The 27,243-nt window shown below is 39.8% G+C and overlaps 1 protein-coding gene across 2 annotated transcripts in view; it reads right to left on the reverse strand.

The window, feature by feature from the left end:
- Nucleotides 1-27,243, reverse strand: part of b3glcta (beta 3-glucosyltransferase a) — a 91,230-nt gene that overhangs the window by 14,681 nt on the left and 49,306 nt on the right. For both annotated transcript variants that reach the window (XM_033631053.2, XM_033631054.2), the window contains exons 4-11: nucleotides 24,450-24,559; nucleotides 15,687-15,763; nucleotides 14,864-14,975; nucleotides 12,887-13,023; nucleotides 12,687-12,750; nucleotides 11,487-11,618; nucleotides 5,993-6,062; nucleotides 3,336-3,449 (exon numbers count right to left, since the gene is read on the reverse strand). In XM_033631053.2, coding sequence (XP_033486944.1) covers nucleotides 3,336-3,449; nucleotides 5,993-6,062; nucleotides 11,487-11,618; nucleotides 12,687-12,750; nucleotides 12,887-13,023; nucleotides 14,864-14,975; nucleotides 15,687-15,763; nucleotides 24,450-24,559 — 816 coding nt within the window. The remainder of the gene's footprint in view (nucleotides 1-3,335; nucleotides 3,450-5,992; nucleotides 6,063-11,486; nucleotides 11,619-12,686; nucleotides 12,751-12,886; nucleotides 13,024-14,863; nucleotides 14,976-15,686; nucleotides 15,764-24,449; nucleotides 24,560-27,243) is intronic.

The following is a 27,243-nucleotide window of genomic DNA, read 5'->3' on the forward strand; positions in this document are numbered from 1 at the left end:
AAACCAACGGTAACCGCTTATCCTCTTGAGGGTCGCGCGGGGGCTGAAGCATATCCCAGCTGACATTAGGCGAGAGGCAGGGTACACCCTGGACAGGTCGCCAGACTATCACAGGGCTAACACATAGAGACGGACAACCATTCACACTCCCATTCACACCTACAGGCAATTTAGGGTCACCAATTAACCTATCCCCACCCTGCATGTCTTTGGACTGTGGGAGGAAGCCGGAGTACCTGGAGACATGGGGAAAACATACAACTCCGCACAGAAGGGCTCGAAACAGGAACCCTCTTGCTGTGAGGTGACAGTGCTAACCACCACACCACTAAAGTAATAATAATGTAATTTGTTCGGTTATGAGAAAAGGAAAAGTTAGTCGCTAGGTTAATTAATGCAATAAAAAAGTGCTTTAGCTGATGATGGGTGACTACAATTGTTTAGTCTATGAACCTTGGCAGTTATTATTCAGCTGAATTTTATTCTTTTGCTAAAAGTTGTTATTTTATGGCTGCTGGGAGAAGTTTGCCTTCAGGGCTTTAAGCCAGATAGCTCTGAAGTTTTAGGAAAAAGGTCATGGTTTGGGTCAAAATGAAAGATAACTTATCCCATGTACTGCTTTATGTGTATGAGTTGAGTCACTTTAAAGTAAACTTTATTGCACTTCACCAGTTACAATTATTTACATTATTCATGTGCTGTTTTCATCTTCAATGGCCAAAAACAAAAAAGAAAGGGTTGGCAGCTTCTTCTGTAACTGACTGTGTTAAATGGGCATATGATATCTTGCCATATCGATCGCAGGCCCCTGAACTGAATCAGATCATACCGTGGCAGAGTTTGTGATATGGGCAAATAGTGAAAAGTTGTTCAAAGAATAAGAATATAATATCATGTCGTAAAGAAAGTGTAAACTCAACAACTCTTTTACTGCACTACCCCTGTACAGCATGAACATTTTTCACCTACAGTTAACCCCAAGCAGTCATTAACTGTATGATATAATCATTTCTCAGGGATTTTAACATTTGTTTTTAGCTCCTTTTTTAGGTTTAAATTTAAAGCAGGCTGGTTTCAGCCAAACGTGGCCTGACTCCAAACAATTACCCATTAGTGATGCGCTGTAAGCTGCAGAGTGGCACTGGGTGGCCCAGCGGATTGTCCTGTCACCTTCTTTTTACTCTGCCCATATCAGACCTCCAACTCCATATAGGTGTGCCATCTCAAGACGGCATTTAGTTATGGCTCTACATCATTTCAACAACCAGTCTACTGTATCCTGGCCACACTAATTCATCTCATCAAAGTAAACTACACAAACATTTGCATTCACTGGACAAAAGACAGCTTGAATGGTCTAACTCTTCACAGACCAACAATACCTAGTCGCAGTGTAAAGCTCCATCACTGCTGATTCCTGCTGCTGTCATGTGGTTAACTGAGAGGGATAACATCATTCTGCATGTTACATCAAGGTTTGTTTCCGATTGTAAGTGACATAAAGGTTTGAAATCTGATTGAAATCTGACCTGAGCAGCTGGGGTGAGACACAACTTCAGAAATCTGATTTCACTTTCTTTTATCTGATCAAACTTCATTAGATTAGATTTGTAAAAATCTATCCTGATAACGTTTGATTTAAAAAATCCAAGGTGATGACTCCAGCGAGTATACAATTTGCCTGACATCTGGGAGCACTGACAGTCGGTGCAAAAAGAACTATCTGTAGTTCAGTGTCAGGCAAGCAAAGGAGCTGGTAGTGGATTTGTTACAGAGCGAGAGGCAGCCAAGACCTGTCACTACCCACAATGAGGAGGTGGAGATGAGGTGGCCCTAAAATACAGGGGGTTGGTTGTACATCAACAACTGGACAGATAACAGAGTAACTTTACCAGAAAAGGTTGACTTTAATTCCTGCAAAGCTTAGCTCTGCAACAGACTCTTGTGCATGTTCCAGCAAGTAGCCAGTGGCAGTTTGCATCCTTCACTGCCTCATTGCAAAGAGGTCCCTGTTAAAGAGCTGAGCTGCCTGGAGACAGTAACTGAAGGGAGGCTGGAGGCTAAACCCAGACTCTTTCGAATAACAACCTTCACTCCTCCTACAGTGGACTAAAAGTGGCTGCAGCCGATGCATCATCCCATTAAGGTGCAGCATGAGAGTATTTGGGTGCTGTTTTGTGCCAACAACCATCAGACTGTAAAATAATTTGTGCCCAAAAGGCCACTGGCTCAGGCAACCAGGAGGCTGCTGAAGCAGAGAGCTACCGCTGTCTTTACAAACTACATTGGATTGCTTTGAGCGGTCTGATGCTCCACGTACATGCTCTGGTACTTGTTTCTGATTATCATGCATTATGCATTTTTAGCATTCAGCATCCACCTCAGGAGAAGCTGAGGGATGTTGTTGGGGTAAAGCTTCTCCTGAGGGATCGTCACGCTCTGAGACCAGCTGGGGGATGTGTTTTCTTTCCAGAAAAACCTGGACTGTTCCAGGGTCTCCCAGTCAGCCGTATCTGGTGCACCTATAGGGAGCCAACTTTGGGTGTTGTTACCAGGTGCAGCATCTTAATGCAAAGGAACAGTGGTCATTATCCTCTGAACTCTACTATAATATGAACTGAAAATGCTCAAGATGTCTTTTGCATCATTTTGAATATATTTCCTCAAACTCTAATTCCAAAAACTATGATAACATTTAGGAGCGTGGGTAGAATTGAAGTTAGGCCCTGTGGATTTCAAGGAATACTAGACTTTAAAATAAGTATACTGGCTTTCTTGCAGGAGGTCAAATGAGAAGATTGACACCACTCTCATGTAAGCGTGGTATCAATCTTCTCACCCAACTCTTATCAAGAAAGCCTTGAAACATGTTTACAAAATGACCACCTTTACCTTTTAACAACACTTGGCCCCTGCTATAACATTTTGTAAAGATAGAAGCAACAATGCGTGTGGCAAAGTTAAACAGGTTACAGCGTGCCTCGGTTAAAAGTAAACTACTACAAGTGATGAACTAAAGTAATGTCAAATCATCCTGCCCAGCTCTTAAAAAAATCCAGAGCAAACATTTCATTAAATACTGTGGAAATCAGCGGGGGATGTTGGCCAAGCTTCTGGTGAGTAAATACAGTTTATAGCTCAGTCAGAGAGAAGCTCCTCAGATTCAAGAACAAACAGAAGGCACAGACCCATTCATCACCTCAGCATTATTCTGAGAAAGCATGCAAAAAAAAAAAACACTTTTGTTGTAGCTTTAATATGCAGCTGACCCTGCACCATGACCCAAGGCTAATAACTATATCTGAAGGGGTTTAGCCTATAAAAGCAGCACTTACCTCTTTCAGTATTTGGAACTCCTAAATTAATTGTTGGTATTGAAGTATCAGCATAGTCACTGTAGTACTCTAAAAAGAAGGCATCCTTTTCCCACGTCTTCTTTATCACTGGAACTAGAGCAAAGGGGAGAAAAATCAATAGTGTTCACTAAGTTTCACAGCAAGCAGACCTTTGCTTCACTGTATTGTAAGCTTCCCTGAGCAATGGTTGTTTCATATTTATTACAATACATGGTTTCTCAAATGTTTTTAGTAAAATATTCTATTTAAGAGCACTGAAAAGGTTTCTAAAGAAATAAATCATCAACTGAGACAAGATGGACTGAAAGTAAAAGAGAGAGAAAGAGAGATATTATGTGGCTTTCATCCTCTGACCTCTCTGAAGATGGATTTAAAAAAATAAGCAGGAAATATCAGAACTTAATGTGTTCCACTAGTCATATTAATGGTTAAGTTCCTATAGATTTGAGTGGGATCTGCCTGACGAGATCTTGAGGTTTTGTGATGCGTTACTGGGTTGACGAGGCGAGTATGTGAGGGCTGAGAAACACAGAATACCCAGAGATCTGCAGCAGCAGTAGCAGCTCCAGGCAGTGTTCAACTCTCATAAATCAACAAAAGTGAATCAGAGTGGCATATCTAACACTAAAAGAATGAACCAAAAAACAAAAAGTTGAGTTGGCTGGCCTTCACTGCCTCTTAAGGCTCTCAGAAACTGACAACTGAACTCATGAAGAACAGTGAGTACAATTAGGCTCTTGATGCCACCCTGCTGTTTTCTATCACCACAGTGACATTATGAAAACCAAACTAGACCTAAGTGCATCATGCAGGGCAGATGTTGATTGCCTGTCGGACTGTAGAAGTCAATCAATAGATGTTAAGGAGCAGTTTGAAAACAGACAAGCAACCTACACATCTTAGAACAAAACACAACCTACACAACAAACTTTGTGAAAAAGACAACATATAACTTAATAACCTTTATATCAGACTATTGGTTTAATTATAGAATGACAAAAGATGCTGAGATATATTACAGCTTTTGCAAAAATCACAGGAAACAGAAACAGAAGAAATGGGTGAATGTACTCAGTGTAAGTAATAAGACTGCACTACATTACTGTACTACTGTACTCAACACTGTACTACACCATTACATATACATGTCACAACCTTTACTTAAGACTGTAATGTAACAGAGGCACAACACTTTTCAATTTTACACTTAACACTGAACAGGTCTACCGGCACAGGCTCAGAGGGCCAAAGTGTTAGGGGGCCCCTTGCCTTCACCTGCAAAATGTCACTCAAATCAACAAGTACTGACCAGGAAGAGACAAAAACACACACTCAAAAAAAGCAAACACCATAAAGTCTGTGTGTTTTGTTTCAGTGTAGGAAAGGTGGTGGGGCTTTTTGCATATCTGTGCCCAGGGGCCCATTGTCTCATAATCCCTTCATGATTATTTGTGTTATATGCTATTTCTATTTTGTTTTCTTACATTTTATATATTTATATATCTATACCTGTATGTGCCCCATTTAGGAATTAAATGTGGGTCATTAGTTTTGGTTCTCTTCTGTTGTGTGTGTTATGTGTGGGTTGTTTTTGACAGAATAAAACCCAACAAACCAGGCCAAATGAAACCAAGGACAAGGAACAATTTTTCCCAACTTTCCTTTGTTGTGTTTCCAATGTGCAAAATCTACACAGAGCCACAACTAATGGATATCTTTGTTTTTTCGATGGCATAGTTCTTCCTCTGTTGCGGCATGAAAACTGTGAGTAAAAACAAAATATTGAGCTATGAAGAGTGAATCCTTTATACTGTAGCAGTAACAGAACCAGTGTAAGCTGTTATACAAAAACAGAAAAAGTAAAGAAAACACTGCAACCACATCAGAAAATTCACTCTATTTCTATAGGAACTCTACAGTAATTCATTAAGTAGATGAATGTGTATCTTCACGTCTATAACACTGCTTTTGTACTATATAATCAATACAGATGAAGAAGATGAAAAAGCCTTAACACTTAGTGACATCGTAAATTAAACATGCAGCTCTTTCATGTCTATTGCTTATTGATCCAAGCTAACCTTTGATATATAAATCTAATATTCATTTTCATCTTGTCTATATTTGAAACTGATAATGGCAGCGTGCCAGAGGAAATGGTAATTAAGGTAATTAGTGCAATTACTTCTCAGGGACAATCTTTGAATGTAGTGTACAATTTGTCTGACCCTCTGAAATAAAATCTGCAATTTGATCTGCACACTGAACCTGCTACATTTTTATCAGGTTAAAAAAGAAGCAGCTTAATGGCAAGCAGAGCTTACAAATAAATGGCTTAACATCAGTAAGTGATTTCTTAACATTGTTGGATGATCGTGCATTTCCAGCATCAAGGGGGGCACGCAGCTAAGTACTTCAAGGTATTTTTTTTTGGGCCTCAATACTATCAAATCCTTTCAGACATGACGGTGGAATAATTTAGTAAACGACTCAATTATGATAATGAGGGAAAGCTCTTATACAGTCACACATGTCAAAGGTAAAACAAACCCATTACGAGTTAACAACAGGACATAAGCTTGTGCCATTTAAAGGGAAATTGTGCATCTTTGGTGGATTCTGTAAGTGTGACTTACCTCTTTCACTGTGAAACTTCTTACACGTTTTCACAGCAACAAATATATCTTCTTTGTTTACAGGCTCCCCCTGCGATGAAAACAGGAGACATGAATCAACCAAGTGCTCGCATGAACATACCACATAAATCATATATCTATTTCATATGCGGCCAAATGGTTGAAATTGAGTTTTTCAGGCAATGTTAAGTGTCTAAGTGATCAGTGGGTGTTGTTATCTTCGCAGTGAAATTAGAATTGGATATTTCTGTAAATGGTCTGAGGTCATTTGGCCCTCTGATTGTCTTTGGCTCTCCCTCTGAAACTAAAGACATACAGCCGCTGATAACACTGCAGCATATATAAAAAGTTCAGCACTTTATGCTGAATTGGGTGTACATTTGCAAAATGTAAAAGCCTTGGGAATAAAAAGACAAGTAACAAGTGAGACAGCGAAGGATGATAGATTAAACGAGAAAGAATATGAAACTGAAAATGGAGCATCTCTGCGTGCACGTCTGAGTCCTTTGTTACCACATACAGTCCAAGACAGAAGAGGCTGGAATGGTTTTTTTTTTTCACCAGCTCAAAAAGTCACACAGAAAGATTCACTAAATCAACAACAGACAGAATGCATTAAAAATGTACGCTACATTAAAAGTGTCATCAGCTGCTGCACAAACCATTACTTTTCCAAGAACATTTGTAGGCAGGACGTGATGTACAGTAACGGTCTCTTACACCCAGATGAAGCCTGAGCATCACATTGAAACCAAAAGCCAGACATTTTAACAATAATATACAAATAAGGGCTGCATTTAAGGCTTATTTCAATTATTTCACTTACTTACTGTTAGGAAACAAATGCTTTCTTACACAGCCAGCAGTTACAGAACAAAATTACTTTTTATTTGGAGTCTAATATTAATTCTCTTTTAGTTCTGTTTTTGGTCTTAACCAGCTCCAGAAGTAAATATCTGGCTCTTAAGCTAATAAATGCTCTACTCAGTTCAGCAGCTTGTCACTAACTGTGTCTTGGGACAGACTGTCTAAAGTTTAAAGTGTCTTTATTGTCCCTTATAGGGAATTGGTTAGCAGCAAGGATTCCTATAAAACACTCTAATAATGATGGACGACAACAACAACAGCACATAGTTTACAGAGTGGTTCAGAAGCGTCCAGGTCAAAAATGAAGTTAACAATGTAAGAAATCAGTGCAAATTAGCAATCTACATACAACAGGTAAATACTATCTACCGTTCAATATCTGAGTGACAGCAGGGATGAGGAAACATTATAACAGGCACTTTAAAACGACGACCTGAGTGTGGCAGATCAAACTCTAACCAAAGGGGGAGGTCTCGGCACTCCAGAAGAGAAGCAGTGTTCCTGAGCATCTGCTTGTTCTGTAGGTCTGACAGCTGGGCTTGACTCTGACCTGAAATCTTACCAGACACTCTGATAAAGCTACTGAGCCTGGTTTTGTTGGTCAAAGTCAAATTCTTATACCAAGCAACAATGTAACATTAGGACTGATTTCATAAAATGTCTATGAAAGAGAGCCGATATCTTCGTAGGTTTTTTTGATTTTTTTTTTTTTGGCTGCAAACAGCTGTGTGCTGCTGATGCAAAAAAGACAAGTGTAATTGAACCAAAACAGTAAAGCTTTGGGTCTGACAGCTAAAAAATGAGCTGAAACTTACAATAAAGCTCTGTAAAGCCAAGGGGAGCCTCAGATTTAGATGATGATTCTCTGTAAGTACTGGCGAGTACGTGAGTCCATGCATCGATTTGATTCCACATAATTTATTAATCAACTTTAAAGTAGTATCACACCCAGATTAAAGGGCGGTTTTCTCGGAAATCAATTCTTAATCACTGCTACTGCTCTAAAACAGTAGCCTACACAGCAAGTTGCACTGTGCTACCACCAGCAACCACTGTGTTAGAGTGGTGAAGACAAACTGATGTCCAGTGAATAGTGTAACTTAAGCCATTTGCAAAGTGTCAAATTAGATAATAAAATAAAGTTCTGCAGCATTCATTCTCCCTATTCATGTTTTACAAAGCCATGCCATGTAAGAATGATAGCAATCATTTCCAGTCCATACAGGGTTAGTAGTACACAGCTGTAATGCTGCTTTTTAAATGAAATGGCATTGAATAGGTGTTCAGTATAGGCCGATAGGCAAGTTCAAGGACCAAAAGGAAAAAAAGGTATCTGAACATCTCCAGGTGCACCGACTGCTATCCACACAACTGTCAGACAGACAAGCAGCACCTCATTCAAATATTACAGGACTGAGTGTGTAGGCAAAGACACTCTGTTGACCTAAGACCCAGAAAACTGCAGTGAGGCTCAGAATACATTCTTATTATGAGCTCTACTGCTCTCTTTCAGTTTTCTCATCAGACCTCATTCTCTGTTTATGTTATTTCTACTCTGTTTTACTCATTTTACAAAGTGACTCATGTCTGATACAAATTTGAACAAGCATCTGTCCTGAAATGTCCGGCATGCAGAGAGCAGCGACATCACAATAAGTTTATTGCCTGAAATAGAAAAAAGACATGTTTTGCTGCCGCGGCCACTTTGTTGATTGTCATCCTTCGCCTCCTTGAATCTGCCTCCTGAGGCTCTTGACTCTTTGTTGACACTGCAGCCAAGTGCGACTGTGGCCCCCGCTTGGCAATTTGTCTTGCAAGTGTTTCGAACACCGGCCCGATTACGATACGTCCCCTCTTGTTTAGTCTGAATGGAAACTTCTCCCTGAATACTTATTAAACCTGTGACCTTCATGTTTCTCCGCTGTGCTGCTCGAGACTCTGTCTTGTTTTCTGGTCAAATGAATGCCGTTTTATGAGGATGGTGATTTCCATTGGGAGGCGAAAACCACACTGATATAACTCTGACAATTCAGACTGCGAAAAGCACGGATTAGAATCTCGACCACATGTGCACACGCAGTATGTGGTTTGAATCACAAACAAAAGGGAAAAAAAGATCAGACTGGATTTTTTTCTGTCAAAACTAAGAAGGGAAGGAGGAGAAATCAGAATTGGGACACTTTCTTCTGCAGCTCTCTCATCCCAAATTCAACTCGCCTCACCCACTCTCAACACATCCGTTATTCCCAACATTATTGATCGCATTAGGTTGCATGCGGGGTCAACAACTGCCTGCTAAAGGATGGCTGGCCACTCTGATCGGCTCACAAACCATTGTTCTTTCAACCAGAGCAAACATAACACTCACAATAGATCAGATATCATGTGAGAAAGCACGCCTATACTACACCACACCACCATGGTCAGAAAAATACATTACTGTAACATTAGTGCACTGGCAGTGATGATTAAAGCAGACTCCTTTCTGCGTGACACAGAGAGAACCGACCTTACTTACTTTGTGTCTCCATCATTATGAGTTTTCCCTCAGCCACACCTACTCACTGGCTCCCTCATAGATGCTACACAACATCAAGTATGGCCTTAAGATAGTGCCAATTATTTCCTGCAGGATTACTCTATAGTAAGAAACAGCCTGCCTCCTGATATTCCTCCCTTGCACATCAAACCCACTGTAATATCTTTTCTCTGTATCATCCAGCAAACAGGAAACTACGCCTGAGATCTACCACTAAAGCTCAATACTAATTTTGTAATAAAGCCTTTAATACACAATAAGAGACAGGATATTTGATGAAATGTTATATTTGCATTATTCTGTATTTTTACTGTTCTTAATCACCTTGTCTCTGTCTTTGTTTTAGAGAGGAGGAGACATCTGAGGATAATTCGACCTTCAGTAAAAACCACTAAATCTTACACACTGTTCCTTTAAATAACTAAATTTCCAATGCTTTTTCTACAAATGTTTTATTACCACAGAGAAACAACATAGCCAGCTTATTAACAAGCAACACATATCCCTCAGACACTGTTATTTAAATACATCAAAAAATAGGTGGAATGATTTAGGTTTTTCTTATGATAAATACAATAGCTATGCTCATGCGACAAAATTCTGATGAGCATGTGTGTAAGATGGCTAACAAAAGAGATAACGAGAAGAAAGGAGAGGGAGTAATTGGGAGCTGGTTAGTCACCAGCTGGGCACAACTTGAAGTTGCATATGAAATCTGACTTCTTTGGTTCAGAAATGATGAAAGGATGAATTTAACAGAGGGAGATTAGCCAAAACCCTAAAACAACTTTGAATGTTAGCTGACACAAAGTCAGTGTTGAAGATTGATAAACTTGAATGCATTTAGATGAATATCAAAAATAAGTAGAAAAAAAATTAGATGCAACCCAAGATAATGGCAGGACGCAAAAGGATGCTGCTTAGCAACAGGGAAGTACTTCTTTCTCTCTGGATGACTTAAAGGACAACTTTGGTATTTTTCAACCTGGGCTCTGTTTCCCCATGTGTATGTGTGCGTATGATTCATGGGTACCACTCGTTCTAAAATTGGTTCAGTATTGAGCCGCGAAACGAGCTAAAACGGTAATGGGGGCAAATGCGTCCCGTATAAAAGTGCTTTTTTTCACCACTGACCGGTTCAGATCGCCAGTGCTATCTCTGTAAATAGCATATGGTAGCGGCCCTGGGGCAGTGGTGAGTGTGAATGAGTGGAGTCAGCTGTCAGTCAGTGTTGGAGCAGAAAGGCGGAAGTTGTCCCTGCTTGGTAATGTAAATGAGTATGTGTGTGTGAAGTGTGTGTTACGCTAGAAGAGTACTACTACTGCCAGCCGAAGAAGAGAAGACATCCAATCCCGAAACACCTCTTCCTCAAGAAAACGGCTGTCCCACGAGTAGAGAGAGCTACAGACACAGTGGAGCAAAGCTCGTGACATCACACAGCCCAGAGGTAAGGGAAAGGCTAAGTTAGAATGCTCATTTACAATACCGAGCGGGGACGCCCTCCGCCTTTCTGCTCCAACACTGACTGACAGCTGACTCCACTCATTCACACTCACCACTGCCCCAGGGCCGCTACCATATGCTATTTACAGAGATAGCACTGGCGATCTGAACCGGTCAGTGGCGAAAAAAAGCACGTTTATACAGGACGCATTTGCCCCCATTACCGTTTTAGCTCGTTTCGCGGCTCAATACTGAACCAATTTTAGAACGAGTGGTACCCATGAATCATACGCACACATACACATGGGGAAACAGAGCCCAGGTTGAAAAATACTGAAGTTGTCCTTTAATCAAGTTTAGTAAGCAAACAAACCCAAGACTCCAGTGTTCTTAGGTTAAAGCACAATGCTCCACTGAATGGTGTATGACGCAATAACATTCAAGGCTATGCTGCACGGTGAAATATTGGCGCTGCTTCCATGTGGCCGTGGGCACGAAGGCTGACAGCGGAGTGTCATACATCATCACAGAACTGCCAACATCTTATAGTGAAGCGCCCTCTGTTTTATGTTTAATTTTGTTCCCTTACCGTTTCCCGGGAACTGGAGAAAATCTAATTGATCTGCACACAGATCAGACACTCACACACAGAGGTGGCTCGACGCTCAGAGTGGTGGCACAGTGGTGGGTCTGAGGAGAGTCCTCCGGCTCAGTGCACAGCTCAGGAACAGCAGTGAGATGTGGACCCTTCCCGTTGTCCCAGATATACAAGGCAACCTGTAATAACACAGATTGATCCTTTCAAGTTTTTGAGCCAAAGACAAGATGCAATCTTTCAGACATTAATGCGTTATCTCAAACTCAACAGAAGAGATGAGCAATGTCTTCTTCTTTAGTAAATAACATTTTCTCTCTCACAACAAAACTCCAATGAGCAAATGTAATATTTAAGATGACTAAGACAAGATATAAGAGGATCATGGAGAAGGAGAAATTGAGTGCTGGTGAATGTTACTGTACCTCTTTCTGAAGAATAACGTAAAATCTAGGATTTAGTTGAACTATTCTACGGGGGAGATCCAGACGTTACAGTAAAAGAATACATAATGAGGACAGTACAATCAGAGCTGTCTGAACATTGGCAACTGTCTCAAAGAATAAGGAACTACAGAAACTAGAAACTGTGATGTTTTGCCGACTTAGAGCCTGGAGCTAATCTACTGACAGTGAACTGGATTGACATTGAAGATTCATGCAATATTTGTCTGTACTTTTGCATAACAGCTGTCTTCATATTCACTTGCATGAGGTTGCATGTGCATAATTTGTGATGTGCATCTTGGTGTCTGGAAGCCCATTCATCTGCAACAAAATATGACTTAATCTAATTCTGAAACAACTTATAAATGAAACCTCAGCAGGAAATAAAATGCATTGCATCCTGTTTTTTTAAACAAAAGAATATACAGTATTGTAATTGAATCTCTAGGACTGAACTCATGCCATCTCTAACCGAACCACCTTTTCCAGACTCCGCTTGATATGTCTGATGCCGTGTTTACTCAACGAAATCCCTGGATGCCTCCCTGACTGAATTTCAGTGATAAAAATAAGAACCCCAATGCAGCACCATGACAATTCTCCAAAGTAATGAGATTTCGCTTCAAGGTTAGATGGATTTCATGCCTTGCGCTTTTTGTGCAAATAAATTATAGCAGGTCGGTGCTGGCTTGAGTGTGAGAAATGAGAAAATTGTTAGAAAATGGCTGAAAACCAGCAGCCTCATCATCACTTTCCAAACACAACAGGTCTGAACGGAACCGTGTGACTCGCATGCTATCTCACCTCATGTTTCAGATCAATGGTGAAGTCAGATTTAAGTGGCTCATCTTTCACTTTGTTTGCAAGCCTAAAAAAACAAATCACAGATTTTTGGTTGAAATATGCAATAAAGACAAAATATAACCTCTCAAAAAATATTACTGCAGAGATATAAACTCAATGACTCAATTTCACAGACAAAGAGATTTACTGCAGATACTCACCGAACAACAAGGGGGGTGCTTAAGGCCCAGGCAGCGGCAAAATCTGGATATTTAAAGATGGAGGGATTCTCTGCAAACGCGTAGTGATGGATGATGGTCGACTCCTCGTCCTGGAGGGGCTTACCAAGAAACCACTCCTGAAAAATGAGAAGTAGACGACAGGAAGCCAGCAGGAGTGCAGGTTAGTTCTTTTTACTTTGAGATGTTTTTCTTTTTAACGCCTTTTTTACCATTAACATACTGAGCCTCTGGCCTAATTTGGGAGTTTTCAACACCGTGCTGGCAAGAAAATCTTTGAAATTCTTTCTGGTGACTAAGTTTGTCACTGGCTGTGAAAATAATGAGATTTCTTGATGGGAGAAAGTTCAAAAGATACTAGATATTGTAGTCACAAAGGCTCTCATCAGAATTTACATATCCAGAGTAAAAATAATTTTATACTGTATACAGAGAAACTCCTGCAAGAGTTAAATGACATGAAGTTTAAAGGAACAGTTCAACAGTTGGGGAAATATGCTTATTTAAGAGTCAGATGAGAAGATGGTTGTGTCCAGAGAAATTTTTCATGGTGCCGCTGAAATGAAAACTATTCTGAATTTTAGGAATTCACATGTTTTTAAAGTATATAGGCTGCTTGATAACTATGTCAATATGGAGAGATAAGGAATCATATACTGTTATACTTTTTTTTAACAGTAATTTCAACTAATTATCTGATGTGCACAGACTAATACTGACACAGTTAACACTTTGAGTTCCACAACACTCCTGTTTTAATGCGTTATATTTACATGTTAGGTGATTCATTGTTTTTTAAATAGGCTGGTTCTCCTTTTCCTTCAAAAGACAAATATACAGCTTTAATTTGAAGATGCACACTGATCATAAGAAACATAGCATTTACTTGGAACAAGCCTTCTCAAGTTTAGGGGAGATTTACAGTACAGGTACCCATAGAACCCATTTTCAGGCAGATGTCTTGAAGTGAGAGTTCAAGGGACCCCTTTGAAAACGGCCATGCCAGATGGTCCCTTGCCAAAATTTAGCCTTATTTGGAGCGTGTTAAGGCCCCTTCCAGACCAACTATGCCAATGTGGTTGCTAACAACGGATGCCTTGGTTGTCTAGTTTCAAAATATATCTTTGCACTGGCTTAAAAGATGAAACCATAATATCAGCTTTCTGTTATTTTCACCATCACCCCCCTCTCCCTTATGAGCGCAACTACAGACGTGTGTTTTAATTCTTCACACTGAAGATTGCCAGCATACTAGGAAACACATGGCAACAATAGATAACAATAAAAAGGTTTCCATTTATTTCTGTGCAGCATTGCTCTGAGACAGACTGAAGCAAACTTCAGCATTTGCTGATAAAACTAAGTTATTTTTTTCCCTGTAGGCTTTACATCAAAGTGTATTTAACATCATTTTTGGCCCTGTTTCACTTGAAAGCCAGCTCAAACTTGTGTAACAAAGGCTTATCAACAAGCACAAATAGCAACACAATAGCCCTGTGAACCATAAAAATGCACTAGTTATTGGGATTGTTTTAAAAATTCATAAACGAACAAATTATTGATGGAGAAAGCTATTTTGCTGAGCTTGATTAAGCAAAAATCTTTTTATTATGATTATCTGACTGCCGTGTTTATGCAATATTTATATTCAACCTACCACATCGACCCACATACAAGAAAAATAATTTCATGAGTGGAAAGACAGAGCTTAAATTAGGTTTACAGCAGAGACTGGAGCGACATGTCTGACAGGTTACAATGTGCGCTCAGTGCAGCTCAGCAGCTGCAGCCGAGCCGGAGCCAAACTGATACTGTATCACTTAATTGAACCGATGATCAACTAAACTGGAGCTCCAAACAGGAAGCTTTTGTCTCGCTGATGAATTTGGCATAGAGAGACAGAGCAACAAAGAGAAACACACAGAGAGATGGAGGTTAGAGGGAATATTATACACTTACTTTATTCTTGTCAAATTTTGCGAGGACTTGAACCAGTTTAGTCATCTTCACATTTGTTTCTTCCTCAAGAAATACAATCCAGGATGAGTTTTTCCCAAAGGAGGAAGATAAGCTGAGGATGCACAAAAAAAGTATCATCAAAACCAGAGTTTAATAACAAAACAAGAATAAATGGAACATTGCCATGCACAGATAAACCCTACAAAAAAATCAGTGTTTTTATCATTTCAGTCCAGTCTGAGGAACTATCTAACTGAGGCTCCTGACCCAGTCAGATCAAGGCAGCCACACAGTTTTCCCTAGAGGGCAAAAAGACAAAAAAAAAAAAATAGATATCACAAGCACACAGACTTCTTTCAGCGAGGGTGGCTCTGTAATGATTCAGGGTGCTGTTGGTGATCTATGTCCTAAATCTGTATGATGGAAGAAGTTATGTTATGTTATTCTACATCTCTCCAACAATTATTGAACACATATTGGATTTCTGAGAAGGCCCAAGCATGTAGACAACTGTAACTAATGTCATTATCATGCTGTTCAGGCCACTGGATAACTGCAGTCATAGGTTTATTGTTGCAGTTATAGACACATTAGGAAGACATTTATCAGACTGTGAGGCAATCAATCACAGTTTTTATGTGGGTAATTGCTTCTCAGCAATCTGCAGCCTTAAAAAGTGGCTAACAATATGTCCTCAAAACCAAAATATAACCTCCAAAATCTCAGCAGGAGGAGAGCCCAATGTTTCTGACATTTGGTCAACATTTTAAATCTTTAGTTTAATGGCATGCTCATTCCATCCTGAGAGTTCTGGGATACTTACTAAGGCAGCAGAGGAAGGATACTCCAGTCTCCCTCATTATCTGATAAACTGTGAAGAAGCAAAACCACCGGTGGTTTCTGAAAGAAAAAAACAAAACACACAAACCAGAGATACAGTGATTTTTATTATCTGTACAACCGACACACAAAGCTTAAGACACTGCAAGCAATTTGTCTGCAGCAAAGGACTTGAGGGTAGGCTGGTGTTTGGAGACACTGTCCGGTAATAGGGACAAGCATGGTCCAGAACTGGCACATCAAACCACTGACTTTCTAGTCTCTTACTTAAAGGTCCAGTGTGTAGGGGGGTATATTTTGGCAAAAGTGGCATAATGAGTGTGTTTTCTTTAGTGTATGATCACCTGAAAATGAGAATCATCATGATTTTGTCACCTTAGAATGAGCCTATTGTACATAAGGAGCGGGTCCTCATCTACTGAGATCACCATGTTGCACTGCCATGTTTCTACAGTAGCCCAGAGTGGACAAACCAAACACTGGCTCTAAATGGGGCCATTCTCCTTTTAATGACGGCCACCAACGTTAGCAGCCCCTTGGTGGTGAGAGCATGTGAGAAAACACTGAACAATGAACGCTCAAGGTAGCCTGGAAATCCAGACTCAAATCTACAAAGATTGAGTCTGGCCTTCACAGATACACCCTTACTACCCAAGGGGCGGCACTAACTGAGACATATTAAATGCCGCCGCACGCAATTGGATAGCACGATAGCCAATCAGAGCAAAAAAACAAGGTGACATATTCATTGCACTAAGCCCTATTTGTTTGCAGAACAGTGGGGCTAACTGATATATTATGCTTTTGCCATATCCCGTCAGCAAAACAGCAAAAATATCCTTCCTGGAAACGAAGGCTTCTAGGGCAGTCTCCTGTTCCTCTGTCGAGGAAAAAGATAAGTGTAGTTGGCTTAGCGTTTCTTCCAAAGCTAAATTGAATGGACGTGGTCCTTCGGCAGCTGCCATCTTGGCTGTTTACTTTTCGACTCCTATGGCACAGCGCTGTCGTCATCATGTTACGCCCGCCCAGAGCCTGCCTCTGTCAGATAGACTGATCTGATGGCGATTCAATGGGCTCTGCTCGACGGGGCCAGATCCCTGTGCAGAGCAAATTCGAATTTGCTAGGGGTGGGGCATCTGGATTTCAAGGTTTCAAGTTTCAGCTGGTTGCAATCTGCAGTCCTCATCACTGGATGCCACTAAATGTGCCTAAATCTTACACACTGTTCCTTTAAAGGACCATAACAGTGGTTTTGTATGTTATAGCGCTTTTTCTACAGCTCACATACACTCCACATTAAAAATAACCATTTATATTCTTCTACCATCAAACAATTGTCTATTCATGTGTAAAATATGAAAATCTATTAGCAGACTCTGCTAAAACTTGCTTGAATTGATTAATCCATCCCAGTGAACATCAAGTCTACTGTTATTTTCGTTAATGTTACATTATCGCTGCATGATAATGCAATTTGAAAGATCTGCGCTGCTTGACCTCACTGCAATATTGTGGTATGCTGACAAAAATGAACACAGACTGTAAAGTGACCAAAGTCTGATAACAATGGTGATATTTTACAGTCTTTTAAGTGTCAACAAATCCCAGGAAAAGACCAAAACCAACATCAGATTTATTCCTCAGGCAATTCCTGTGTTGCCAAAGTCTGATGTACCACAGAACTCCATGGTTGTCTAAAAACAGATCACTGCTGCACTGACATGTTGCTTCTTTACTATGAATCTGGCCACCTTGCACACCTACAGCAGATCAACAGTAAAAAGCAAGAAAACGTCTTTACTATACACCTGACTGCAACAACAATGAATGTTTACATATGTATACACACTGGGGGGGACCTGGAATAATTCATTGTCCATTGTCAGAGAAAGTGGGCTCTGTCTTTTTTTCTTTCCAGTCAGTGCAGAGGGTGGCTGTGATCGCACACACAGGTATGATTAATTTGGTATAATGCTCCTGACCAGAGGGTGATATGAAAATGGTTACAGGTTCTCTGAAATTAAATAAAACATCATTCCCATTTTCGCTTTGCCTACAGGCCGACTTCACAGAACACACTGCAGAGGCTGATTCGAAAGCAAAATCCTAGTCTTTCTGTTTCGAAGACACAAGGCATCCCAAGTGCTGTGTCAGTTGTCTTCCACTAGGACACACTACACAAGATTCATTGACCAGCTGTTGCACCGGATGCTCCTTTCAAGTTAAGTAAATTTTATTTATATTGCCTTATTATGTTGCCTCATTTTCATTCATTCCCAACGTCTGTTGGGTCAGTCCATTATCAGGCTCATATTGTGCAGTTTGACCTTGGCTTTAATTTATTTTGGTTTTGATCCTTTTTATGTGATAGGCTGACAATATGAAAAGTGCAGCATACTGCCAACCTACTGTCAACCCAAAATCAAAAGCACATTTTTTCCTCTCTACGAAGTGTTGGAAATGGCAGCCAAAGAAATGTTTGCCCTCTCCCGAATATAATGTAGCTAGAGGGCATTTGGCTTGTGGTGCTTCAAGTAAATAACTCAACAGCAATGTCTCTTTCCAGAAATCATGATCTGGTTACTCAAGATAATCCACAGACCTTGTTGTGAGCAGTTTCAGGTACAGTTTTCTTTCTGCTGAACTACACCCACCAACCGTATCACCGCATAGAAGCTACTGCTAGCTCACCTAGCACCAATGAGCTAGCAGTTACATAAGTTACAGCTCAGCCGAAGAGGACGCCATTATTGTTTTTATCTCGTGCTGTCACAAGCCTCTCATACATTCATTGATGATACCATTGGCGGTTTGGTAGAAAGAAAATAGCTCCCACATAAACCTGCTCACAACAAAGTCTGCGGATTACCTTGACCAACTGGGTCCTGATTTCTGGAAAGAGACATTGCTGTCGAGTTTTTCAAATGTATTTTTTAGTGCTTTGAGCACCACAAGCTGAGTGCCATCTATTTCCATTATATTCAAGAGAAAGCTGACATCTCTACGGCTGATATCTCCAACACTTGGCAACTCACACCAAAACAATCGAGACTGATAAATAGAACTACAGATAAGAGGGAAAAATATGTATTTTTTTATTTTGAGGTGAACTGTCCCTTTAAGAATATAACGCTTGTTATCCTTTAAAACCCATATTGCCTTCAGGGTTACTGTTCTTGCTCGCCCTTGCACTAAGAAATAAGCTGTAAGTAAGACAGAAATATCACTGGAAACAAGCACAGGATATTACAGGACACGAACAGTTCACACAATCACTTCCAAATAAAAGGAATCTGTTTCAGTGATATTTTCTGCAGCGAGGACGGATGGTAGAAGGTGTGTGAGGATTGTCTGAGGAAGCCAATGTTTCACACTGTCAGGAAAACAAAGCAGCAGAGCGTAAGACCCTATGGTTCATTACAGCATGGTCCACTCATCATGCAGGAAGTCAGGGGGAACAGTCTCCTCTGAGCCACTCTGTCTAACAGCAGCCTGTTTGATTTAGGGGATGAGTCTGACACTGTTTACACTTATTAAACCCTATTAGTCAGTTAGCTCTTGTCTCTTATGAACTTTATCTAAAAGCTAATGGTGTAATGACACCTACCATGTTTTATTAAATGACTCCCTCTTTCGCGTTCACACCATGTCTGTTATATAAAAAGAATAACTAAGAGAAAAGTTGAATAGAAGAAGTGCTGTCTTCAGATAATAATACAATCTGAAGAACAAAGCTTTTGCTTCAAAGAGCTATTGACATTCCTGTGATGAAGGAGGCGTTCGATAAGAAGAGGCTGATTCTTTTACAGCAATTGTGTGCAAGCTGCAGACTCCTCAACAGATAAGAGCTGGTCCATGTGTGGACATGTGTGCAACGAATAAGACACCAATTGCTTGGTGACTTGGGAGAAGATGGGGGTCACGAAGACCTAGCTGTAATGGAGAGACAGGAAGCTGTGCTTTTACCCATAGGAAGGGCCGGAGGGGAGACTGGAGATAGCAACCTGTCAAATCCACTTCAGTGATGAGCTGCAGTCAAAAGTGACATTGATGCCAATGAGGGCCAAATCTCTAACTGAGGAACAGAGATCCATATTGAAATATTTTTATAACAGTGGCTCCTTAAAGGAACAGTTTGGCATTTAGCAGTGAGGATTTCAGACTGCAACCTGCTGACATTTCTCCTGGTTGGTTCTTCAGTGGTAATTGATCATGAATGTCTCTATCTAGAGCCAGTGTTTGCTTTGTTCATTCTGGGCTACCGTAGAAACATTATCTCATTCCAAGGTAACAAAAAACACAACAATTCTAATTTTCAGGTGATCTTATACTAAAAAAAACACACTTATTGTTTTTAATTTCAACCAACACATCCCCCTAAATCCTTCACCCTGTACCTTTAAATACATAACTTGTTAAATACAAGTGATGCATGAGAAAGAGTTTAGAAACATGGTGTATTGCACTACTGCTGTAAAAGGTTTCTGAGTTTAATCTCTTTCTGTTGTACATATGCGTCTCTGTGGACATGAGCATTGGCTAAACGACAAAAATACTGTGTAAATGTAATGTGAATTCCTCCCAGAAGGCAGAATGTCAGACTGCAGGAACATGGGCTGTGAGCTGCCACACAGAATGCGCAAGTTCCTGTCTGTGTAAATCTGTGGATATCACAAAACCTTGCATGGCTACACGAGGATAAAACTGAAATATCCACTGAGGGTGAAAAAGGCTCAGAAATAGAAAAACACACTGTATATGTGTCTCATATCATCAGGTCATAAATCTTCAACTCTGAAATTTCACATAATTAGCAACACTAAGTCAGCCTTAAATCATTTAGTGTGTTTTTTGGAGGGATTTTTTACTATTTTCTATCAATTCTTGAGTGGTGAAAAATGCTCAAATGTATCATCAAAACACTGTAACCACCTAAAAAATTGCTGCAACAACTTATGAGACATCACTGAGCATGGAAATAGCCATCGTATATGTCCATCATAATGTTCTAAGCCCCTATAGTACACTCTACACTTCAAAATTGGAGTTGGGGCTGAAACAAAACACAATGTTCATGATAGATTAGTGACTGGAAAATCTTGACAGACAGCGCTGAACTGCATCTCAAATTAATCTTCTGGTTTCCAGCTTTCAGATGATGTACACCACTTCTATGAGGCATACTGCTGACCCACTATCTCTCCACAAATGTCCGCACCAAGGCTTTTGACCATAATACTGGACACTGGGAACTGGACACTGGATACTAGCCATTTTTTTTCCTGACCTACAGAAAAGAAAATCCAAAAAAGCCTGGATGACAGCAGTTTAATCAAACCCCGAACCTTCGGTTTTGAGCATAAGACTTGAAATCAAAGGTTATTTCAGTTCTCTTACGTCTCCAGTGTCTTTCTGATCTCAAGATATTTTCAAGACAAGAAAAGGGTTTTGTGCAAAGCTCTCTCCATGGCAATGCACCACAAGATACTGTTCATCAAACATGTTTAACAGCTACAAACTAAGTGATCTCTTGTATTATATGTCTTTGATCTTCTTCCTTCAGTATCCCTCGAACACACTTTGAGACTGTCAAATAGCAGATTGTAAGCCTGTGTGTTTGTGCCTCCGAGGTGGGAGTGAACTGGTGGATGTCTGGCTGTAACTGGTGTTTGACTTTAGGTGGGGGTGGCAGTGCTTGAGATGGATTGGAGAATTTAAGTTTTATATCTGAAAAATGGACCTTTGAAAAGTGAAGGTCCTAAAACAAAAACTAGAAAATCTTAAACGTTAATGCAGAAATAAAAGCTTAAATGCAAAAGCTGGAATTTCAACATGCAATGGAATATAAACATTATAAAACATATAGAAGTATTAATATGTAAAGCTGTTTTTGTCCCTTCCCTGTTTCATCTCTCTTATGCATATGCCCTTTTCCATTTGGTATTTTGTAGCCTTTCAAGCTGTGTAGAATTAAGTTTTTGGGGGGATAAAATGATCCTCTGTACAGCTGTAGCGCCAGACTCTATTGAAATTTTGAACATTTTCTTTTATTAAAAAATGAATAAATAAATTTGAGGACTGTGCAGCCTTGGTAGAGGTGCAGCATGTGCTCTCTGAGTGCTTTCCAGGTACACCTGAGGCTGAAGGTATTTTCACTCTGATTCTGTGCAGATAACTCATTTGGATGAAGTCTTTGGGTCTTATATCACTTTGAAAGGCTGTCAAGCCTTTACAGCTGCCTCTTGGAGAAGTTGCTGATTAAAATCCTCCCTGGAATTAGTTTATGTAATTGCATGCAACAGATACTAAAACTCCAGACATCTCTGAGATCATAAATGCAAACACAACATGATGCGGTATTCATAAAGTCTGTCTCATCTGATGAATTCTGACGTCCATTAGTGTAACTAAATCTTTTCATGACAAATCTTATCCACTGGCACGAACTCGTGCCACTATTCATTACAGGAAACAAGAAACAATCTTTCCAAATTGTGGACAAATTTGACTTATCAGATTTAAATGATAATGAATGTATTTTGTTCTTTGTATTGCTGAAGGTGGAGTAAAGGATTTCAGAGTTATTGTAGAAGAACAGGAGACAAACAAAACATCAGGCCTCCAGTACTTTTCTGAGAGCATGGTATTTAAATCCGACACAGACATTGGATACCGGGGCAATACTGACTCAAATAGCTGGACTGGATATTGCTGACAGAGGGACAAATCTATTCAGTTAATTTCTATGTTTATGTATGATTACACCTGCATTGTTTTATACTGGAAATCTAATTTCTGTTTAATTTTGACCCATTTGTTCCTGCATTTAAAATGCCTGTTTATTCTGAATATTTTTATTACCAAGTTGCTGGAGCATGATTTATTAATCATAAATAATAATTCAGTCACTTTGTAGAAAACCTACAACCACCAAAATGCACTAAGCTGCCCTGAACCAATAAACACTGGTGTTAGTGGGTGATGTAATGTGAGCTTGTCCATTTTGACACAGGAAACAATATGGCTGCCTGCTGGGAATGCACAGTTAAACGGCAAGCTAAAATATGTTTCTAAAGACATTTGAGTTGAGAAATGGGCAATGCAGAGGTAGCCTGTTTTTCACAATACAGGCAACAGTGTGGTGCCTGCCTCTTTTTCACTAATTCTCATATTACAGCCAAACAGTGCACTAGAATATGTTTCTAGGGAGATTGTAGGTGAGAATTAGGCAACAAAGTAACAGAATCTTGGCTTATATTTGATCAGCACTGGCTAGTTTTACCATTTGATCAGAGTTTAGTCTGAGTTTGAGGAAAATGCGGAAGTTTGAGCAAAAGCACTTGCTGCTGTACTTTGAGCTACAGCCGTACAGCCAGCAAAAATCCATCAAATGATGACTTTCAATTTCAACTGGGAGATGAGATCTGGGTGCTGTTAGGATGGAAGGAAATTTATCACAGTTTATTTACAGATACCACCCACATTGTTATGATACAAAGCTAGTTGAAAATGAGCAAAATATCCCTTTAAGTCAAGCCTAATGTTGCCTGGTCACTTCCACCCAGTGAGGCATGCAGCTAATTAATGAGACACCGGTGTACCAAAAGCCCAGGTGTGGGTATTGGGACTAAAAAAGTCAGATCGGTGCATCCATGATTTAAATTGTGTGGCACACAAAGTATTTTTTAAACGAGAAAAAGAGCACTAAAAGGAGAAATAATGATTCACTGTGATTATTTTTTTTTTTCTGTATGGTACAGCCAGTCAATAATGTAGATAAAAAGGTATGCAAAATCCAGCAGCGGAGGAGACAGAGACAACATCAACAACAAATCCAAGACCACAGAAATATAAACCCAAACAGGGGATCTAAATTGGTCTCTTGCTGCAGGAAACACAGCGTGCAGTTCCTTCATCTAATTTACTGTAATATTGTCATTAGTGATGCTGCATTCACTATTTAACCACACGGAATATATCTCGTGTATTACACCACATTTCATCTGGCTCTGAAGAGATTCAATGAACAGAAGCAAAAAGGCACTGTGACCTGTAAACGTACTGCGTGTCTTCCTTTGACATAATGCTGATTTACTTACTGTTATTTCACAAATTGCATGAAATACTGAGCTGAAGTCCCAGGAGAGAATAAGGTTTTATTCTTTCCTCCAGCCATTTTTTGGAATATCTGAATTCTAATCAGGAATTACTTATGAACATATGCCTTCGGATGATCATCACTTCTCATTAAAAATTTACCTACAAGAGGCCAGAAATGGAAGGTTGATTTGTTGGGAAGAGGGATACATATCTGAGCATCAAAGCTGCACAAATGTCTGCATTTCCTAAATACATAAAATTATAAGTAAGAACATCATTTACTATTGCCAGGAGCTGAGAATGTTGCATATTTCAAACCACACTTTCATATTTTCGATGAAAGAGGTTTAATATGAAGGATACCATGAATAATTCTTCATTCTATCATTCAATATTTAAAATTATCAGTACTGAGTAACTGTGTAACACATGGCAAACACTTGGTAAAGTTTATTTCTACAGAGTGAAATTATGTTAGGAGTTCTTTCTCCCAAATGGATTTCCAATCAAAAGGATTGTTGCAGCTCACAGCAACTCATATTCAGATATGATGTTTGCTGCTAGTGATGTCTTCTAAAACGTATGTGAGCTTTCACATGGTCTTCAAAAATAATAACGTGTGCATAGGTGAAGCATGTTTTCTTACCTCTGTGAGACCGTGCGCTTGCTTCAGTAGGTCTGCTTTCCGTCTCTCTGCCTGCCTCACATGGAAGGAGTTGCTTTGACTCTGGATGACAAACACTATCTCCCGCAGGTCTGGAGGAGCACAAAGGACAGAGATGTGAGACTGCTCACACACTGTGGGAAAGGATCATGGCAATCGATGACCTTCTGAGAGCAAGACAAGATAAGCACCACGGTCTGAATAACTGAGGTGGTTTTGCTAATCTCCATTATTGGCCTGGTGATAATAACCAGCACATCAAGAGCTTAATTGGCTCGGGGAAAGAGTATGTAAATGTCACAGCCCAGACTGTGTTGCTTAATAAAAGATTAGCAGTCAGAGGAGTCTTCCTCTGAGGTGCAGTAACACCCAAAAGGTTGACACGGCCCAGCTGTCCACTTCCGACTGAACGACATAAGTGCAGTGGCAGTAAAACTTAGCGTTGTAACTGCATGTTAAGGCCAAGATTAAAGGCATACTTCACCCACAAAATGACCGTCATGCCATATTCAATCGAATTTCAAAAGAAAACTTTCCTGCATGCCTACACAAAAACAGCAAACATATTGATCTATTGATTTATTTGGAATCACATTCAGCAGCAGCAAACTATGACATAGCATGCATTTACAAACTCTCACACAATCTGTGCAGCATAATCCAAGAGGGAACGGATGATATGGCATATACATAGTATTGCAATATTTTTAGGATACATTGTGATACAGTTTGTGATATAGTTTTCTTCAAAACTACTAAAATACTAAACTACTAAATAAAAAGTTACAATAAAGTTTAAGTAGCTACTGTTGTATATTAAAGTAAAACATAGTGCTGTTACAATAAAGTGAAATAAATCAAAGTAGAACCACTGGTGCTTTTATTCTGAAGTACTCCACTTGTCTTGGGCCGGAAGTGTTTTTGCTATGATCTTGAAGCTCCCAGTCACAGTTAGATGTTAGCGGTTAGCAGAAAGTTAAACTGTTACCACCGTGCCATTAAACTTGAGGATTTATTCACTGTGAATGGGAAACAAACCAACAGCTCTCCAGTCTGTATATTAATAATATTTGCAAGTTGCACTGGTGCTTTATGGTCGTGGTTAGGAGCCCTTCAGATACAAAAACACCTGCCTCACCTGCTCACACTATCGCCAAGGAGAGAGTGGTCTGGATGGGTGGAGGAGTGTGTGTGACGTATCATTTTTATGAGTTTGTTTTTTTTGTCTGTTAGAGGGAGAGAGCCTTAAGAGAGAGTCTCATGCTTGAAGCTTGAAAAAAAAAAAAAAAAAAAAAAAAAACATGACAATTTATACTTGATGCTCACAATATAGTAATTTTATACATCCCACATGGAACATGCTGCGATACATCCAGTATAATCAATATGTCACCCACAGCTAAGTCTTAGTCCATTTGTATGCTCGGTGCTTACCAAACAAATGCAGTTTCCCTAGAAAAACTGGCCGCAGATTTGAAGAGAGCATAGATAAGTTTCACTTTCATTTTTAAACAGTAAGTTTTTAACGAAATTTAGTGTTTGAGAGATACTGAGCATACTACTGGATGAATGAGATTTGGATTATACTGCTCGGGTTGTGTGAGAGTTTGTAAACAGATGTTTTGATATTTTGTTGTTAGGCGTGGTCCCCAACCAATCAATACATGAATATGTTTGCTGTTTTCAGTGGAGGCATGCCAGAAAAACAAGTCTTCTTCACAAATTCAAAGCAACACAACATGACTAACTGATTTACAAATGAACATTTTGTGAATGAAGTATCTTTTTAACAGGGACCCCACTTGATCAATAATGTCAGTGTAAAAACCATCAGGCCACTTCAGTGCTGATAACATGTGAAGATACCATCCTTGTCATCGGCCCCACTCGCTGCAACTCCTCTTCATGTGAAATCCATTTACAGGGCAGTAATAGTGACACAGCTCAGTGAAGAATGACATTGGCTGCACAAACACGTCCACATAAACCCTGAAGCTCTCACGACCAGTACAATCAAAACTAGACCAAAGGGACGAGGGGAGGGGGAAGGGGAGAATGAAAAAAAAAAACTGTCATTTTGTCTTTGGCTCTGTACAATTACATTTGACAACTCCTAAATCCTGTAAGCTGTCCCTCACATCAACCTCAAGTCTGCAGCACCTGGCTGGAATGACTGTGACAACAAAAAGGCTTTTCAAGGATTTAGAGCTGAGAGGCGGGAGCCAATATCCAGGTGTGAAGTATGAAGAAAAGCAGAGCTGCACAGTTTTCCTGCTATGACAGGCAGCTCAGAAACTTCCCGGTAATGAGGATGTGCTGGGATTTCTTTGTGTATACTTTTGAATTAATTTGAGCTCAAACAAACATACAGTAACAGGCTTTGTGCCAAATAATTTTGAGTTGCTTTAAACATTTTAATTAGCTGCTTAAGTATCTGTACAAAATATAGTCATAAAAAGTGCCCCATATCATAAATTATGATTACTAGGAGTTTTTCCCATGAAGCTTTTGACTAATTTGCTGACAAAGGGTGTTTTAGTGTTTCAAAACATAAATAAGTAAAAGCTGACAGGTCTATAATCTTCCCTGTGGAATAGTGCAAAAGCAATACAAGGGAAAAGGGGAAGGGCGAGTGCTGACAATGGCAGGATTAGATGGATTGCCTCCTCCTCAATTACACTACTTGAACCTATTCCCACCCTGGGTTCAGATATTAGCAGCAGGGTCAGGGGTAGACACTGTGTCAGAGAACAGTATCTGTGTCAGATCTTTTTTA

This window comes from Epinephelus lanceolatus, chromosome 4 (assembly GCF_041903045.1).
Source record: "Epinephelus lanceolatus isolate andai-2023 chromosome 4, ASM4190304v1, whole genome shotgun sequence".
Classification (NCBI taxonomy): Eukaryota; Metazoa; Chordata; class Actinopteri; order Perciformes; family Serranidae; genus Epinephelus; species Epinephelus lanceolatus.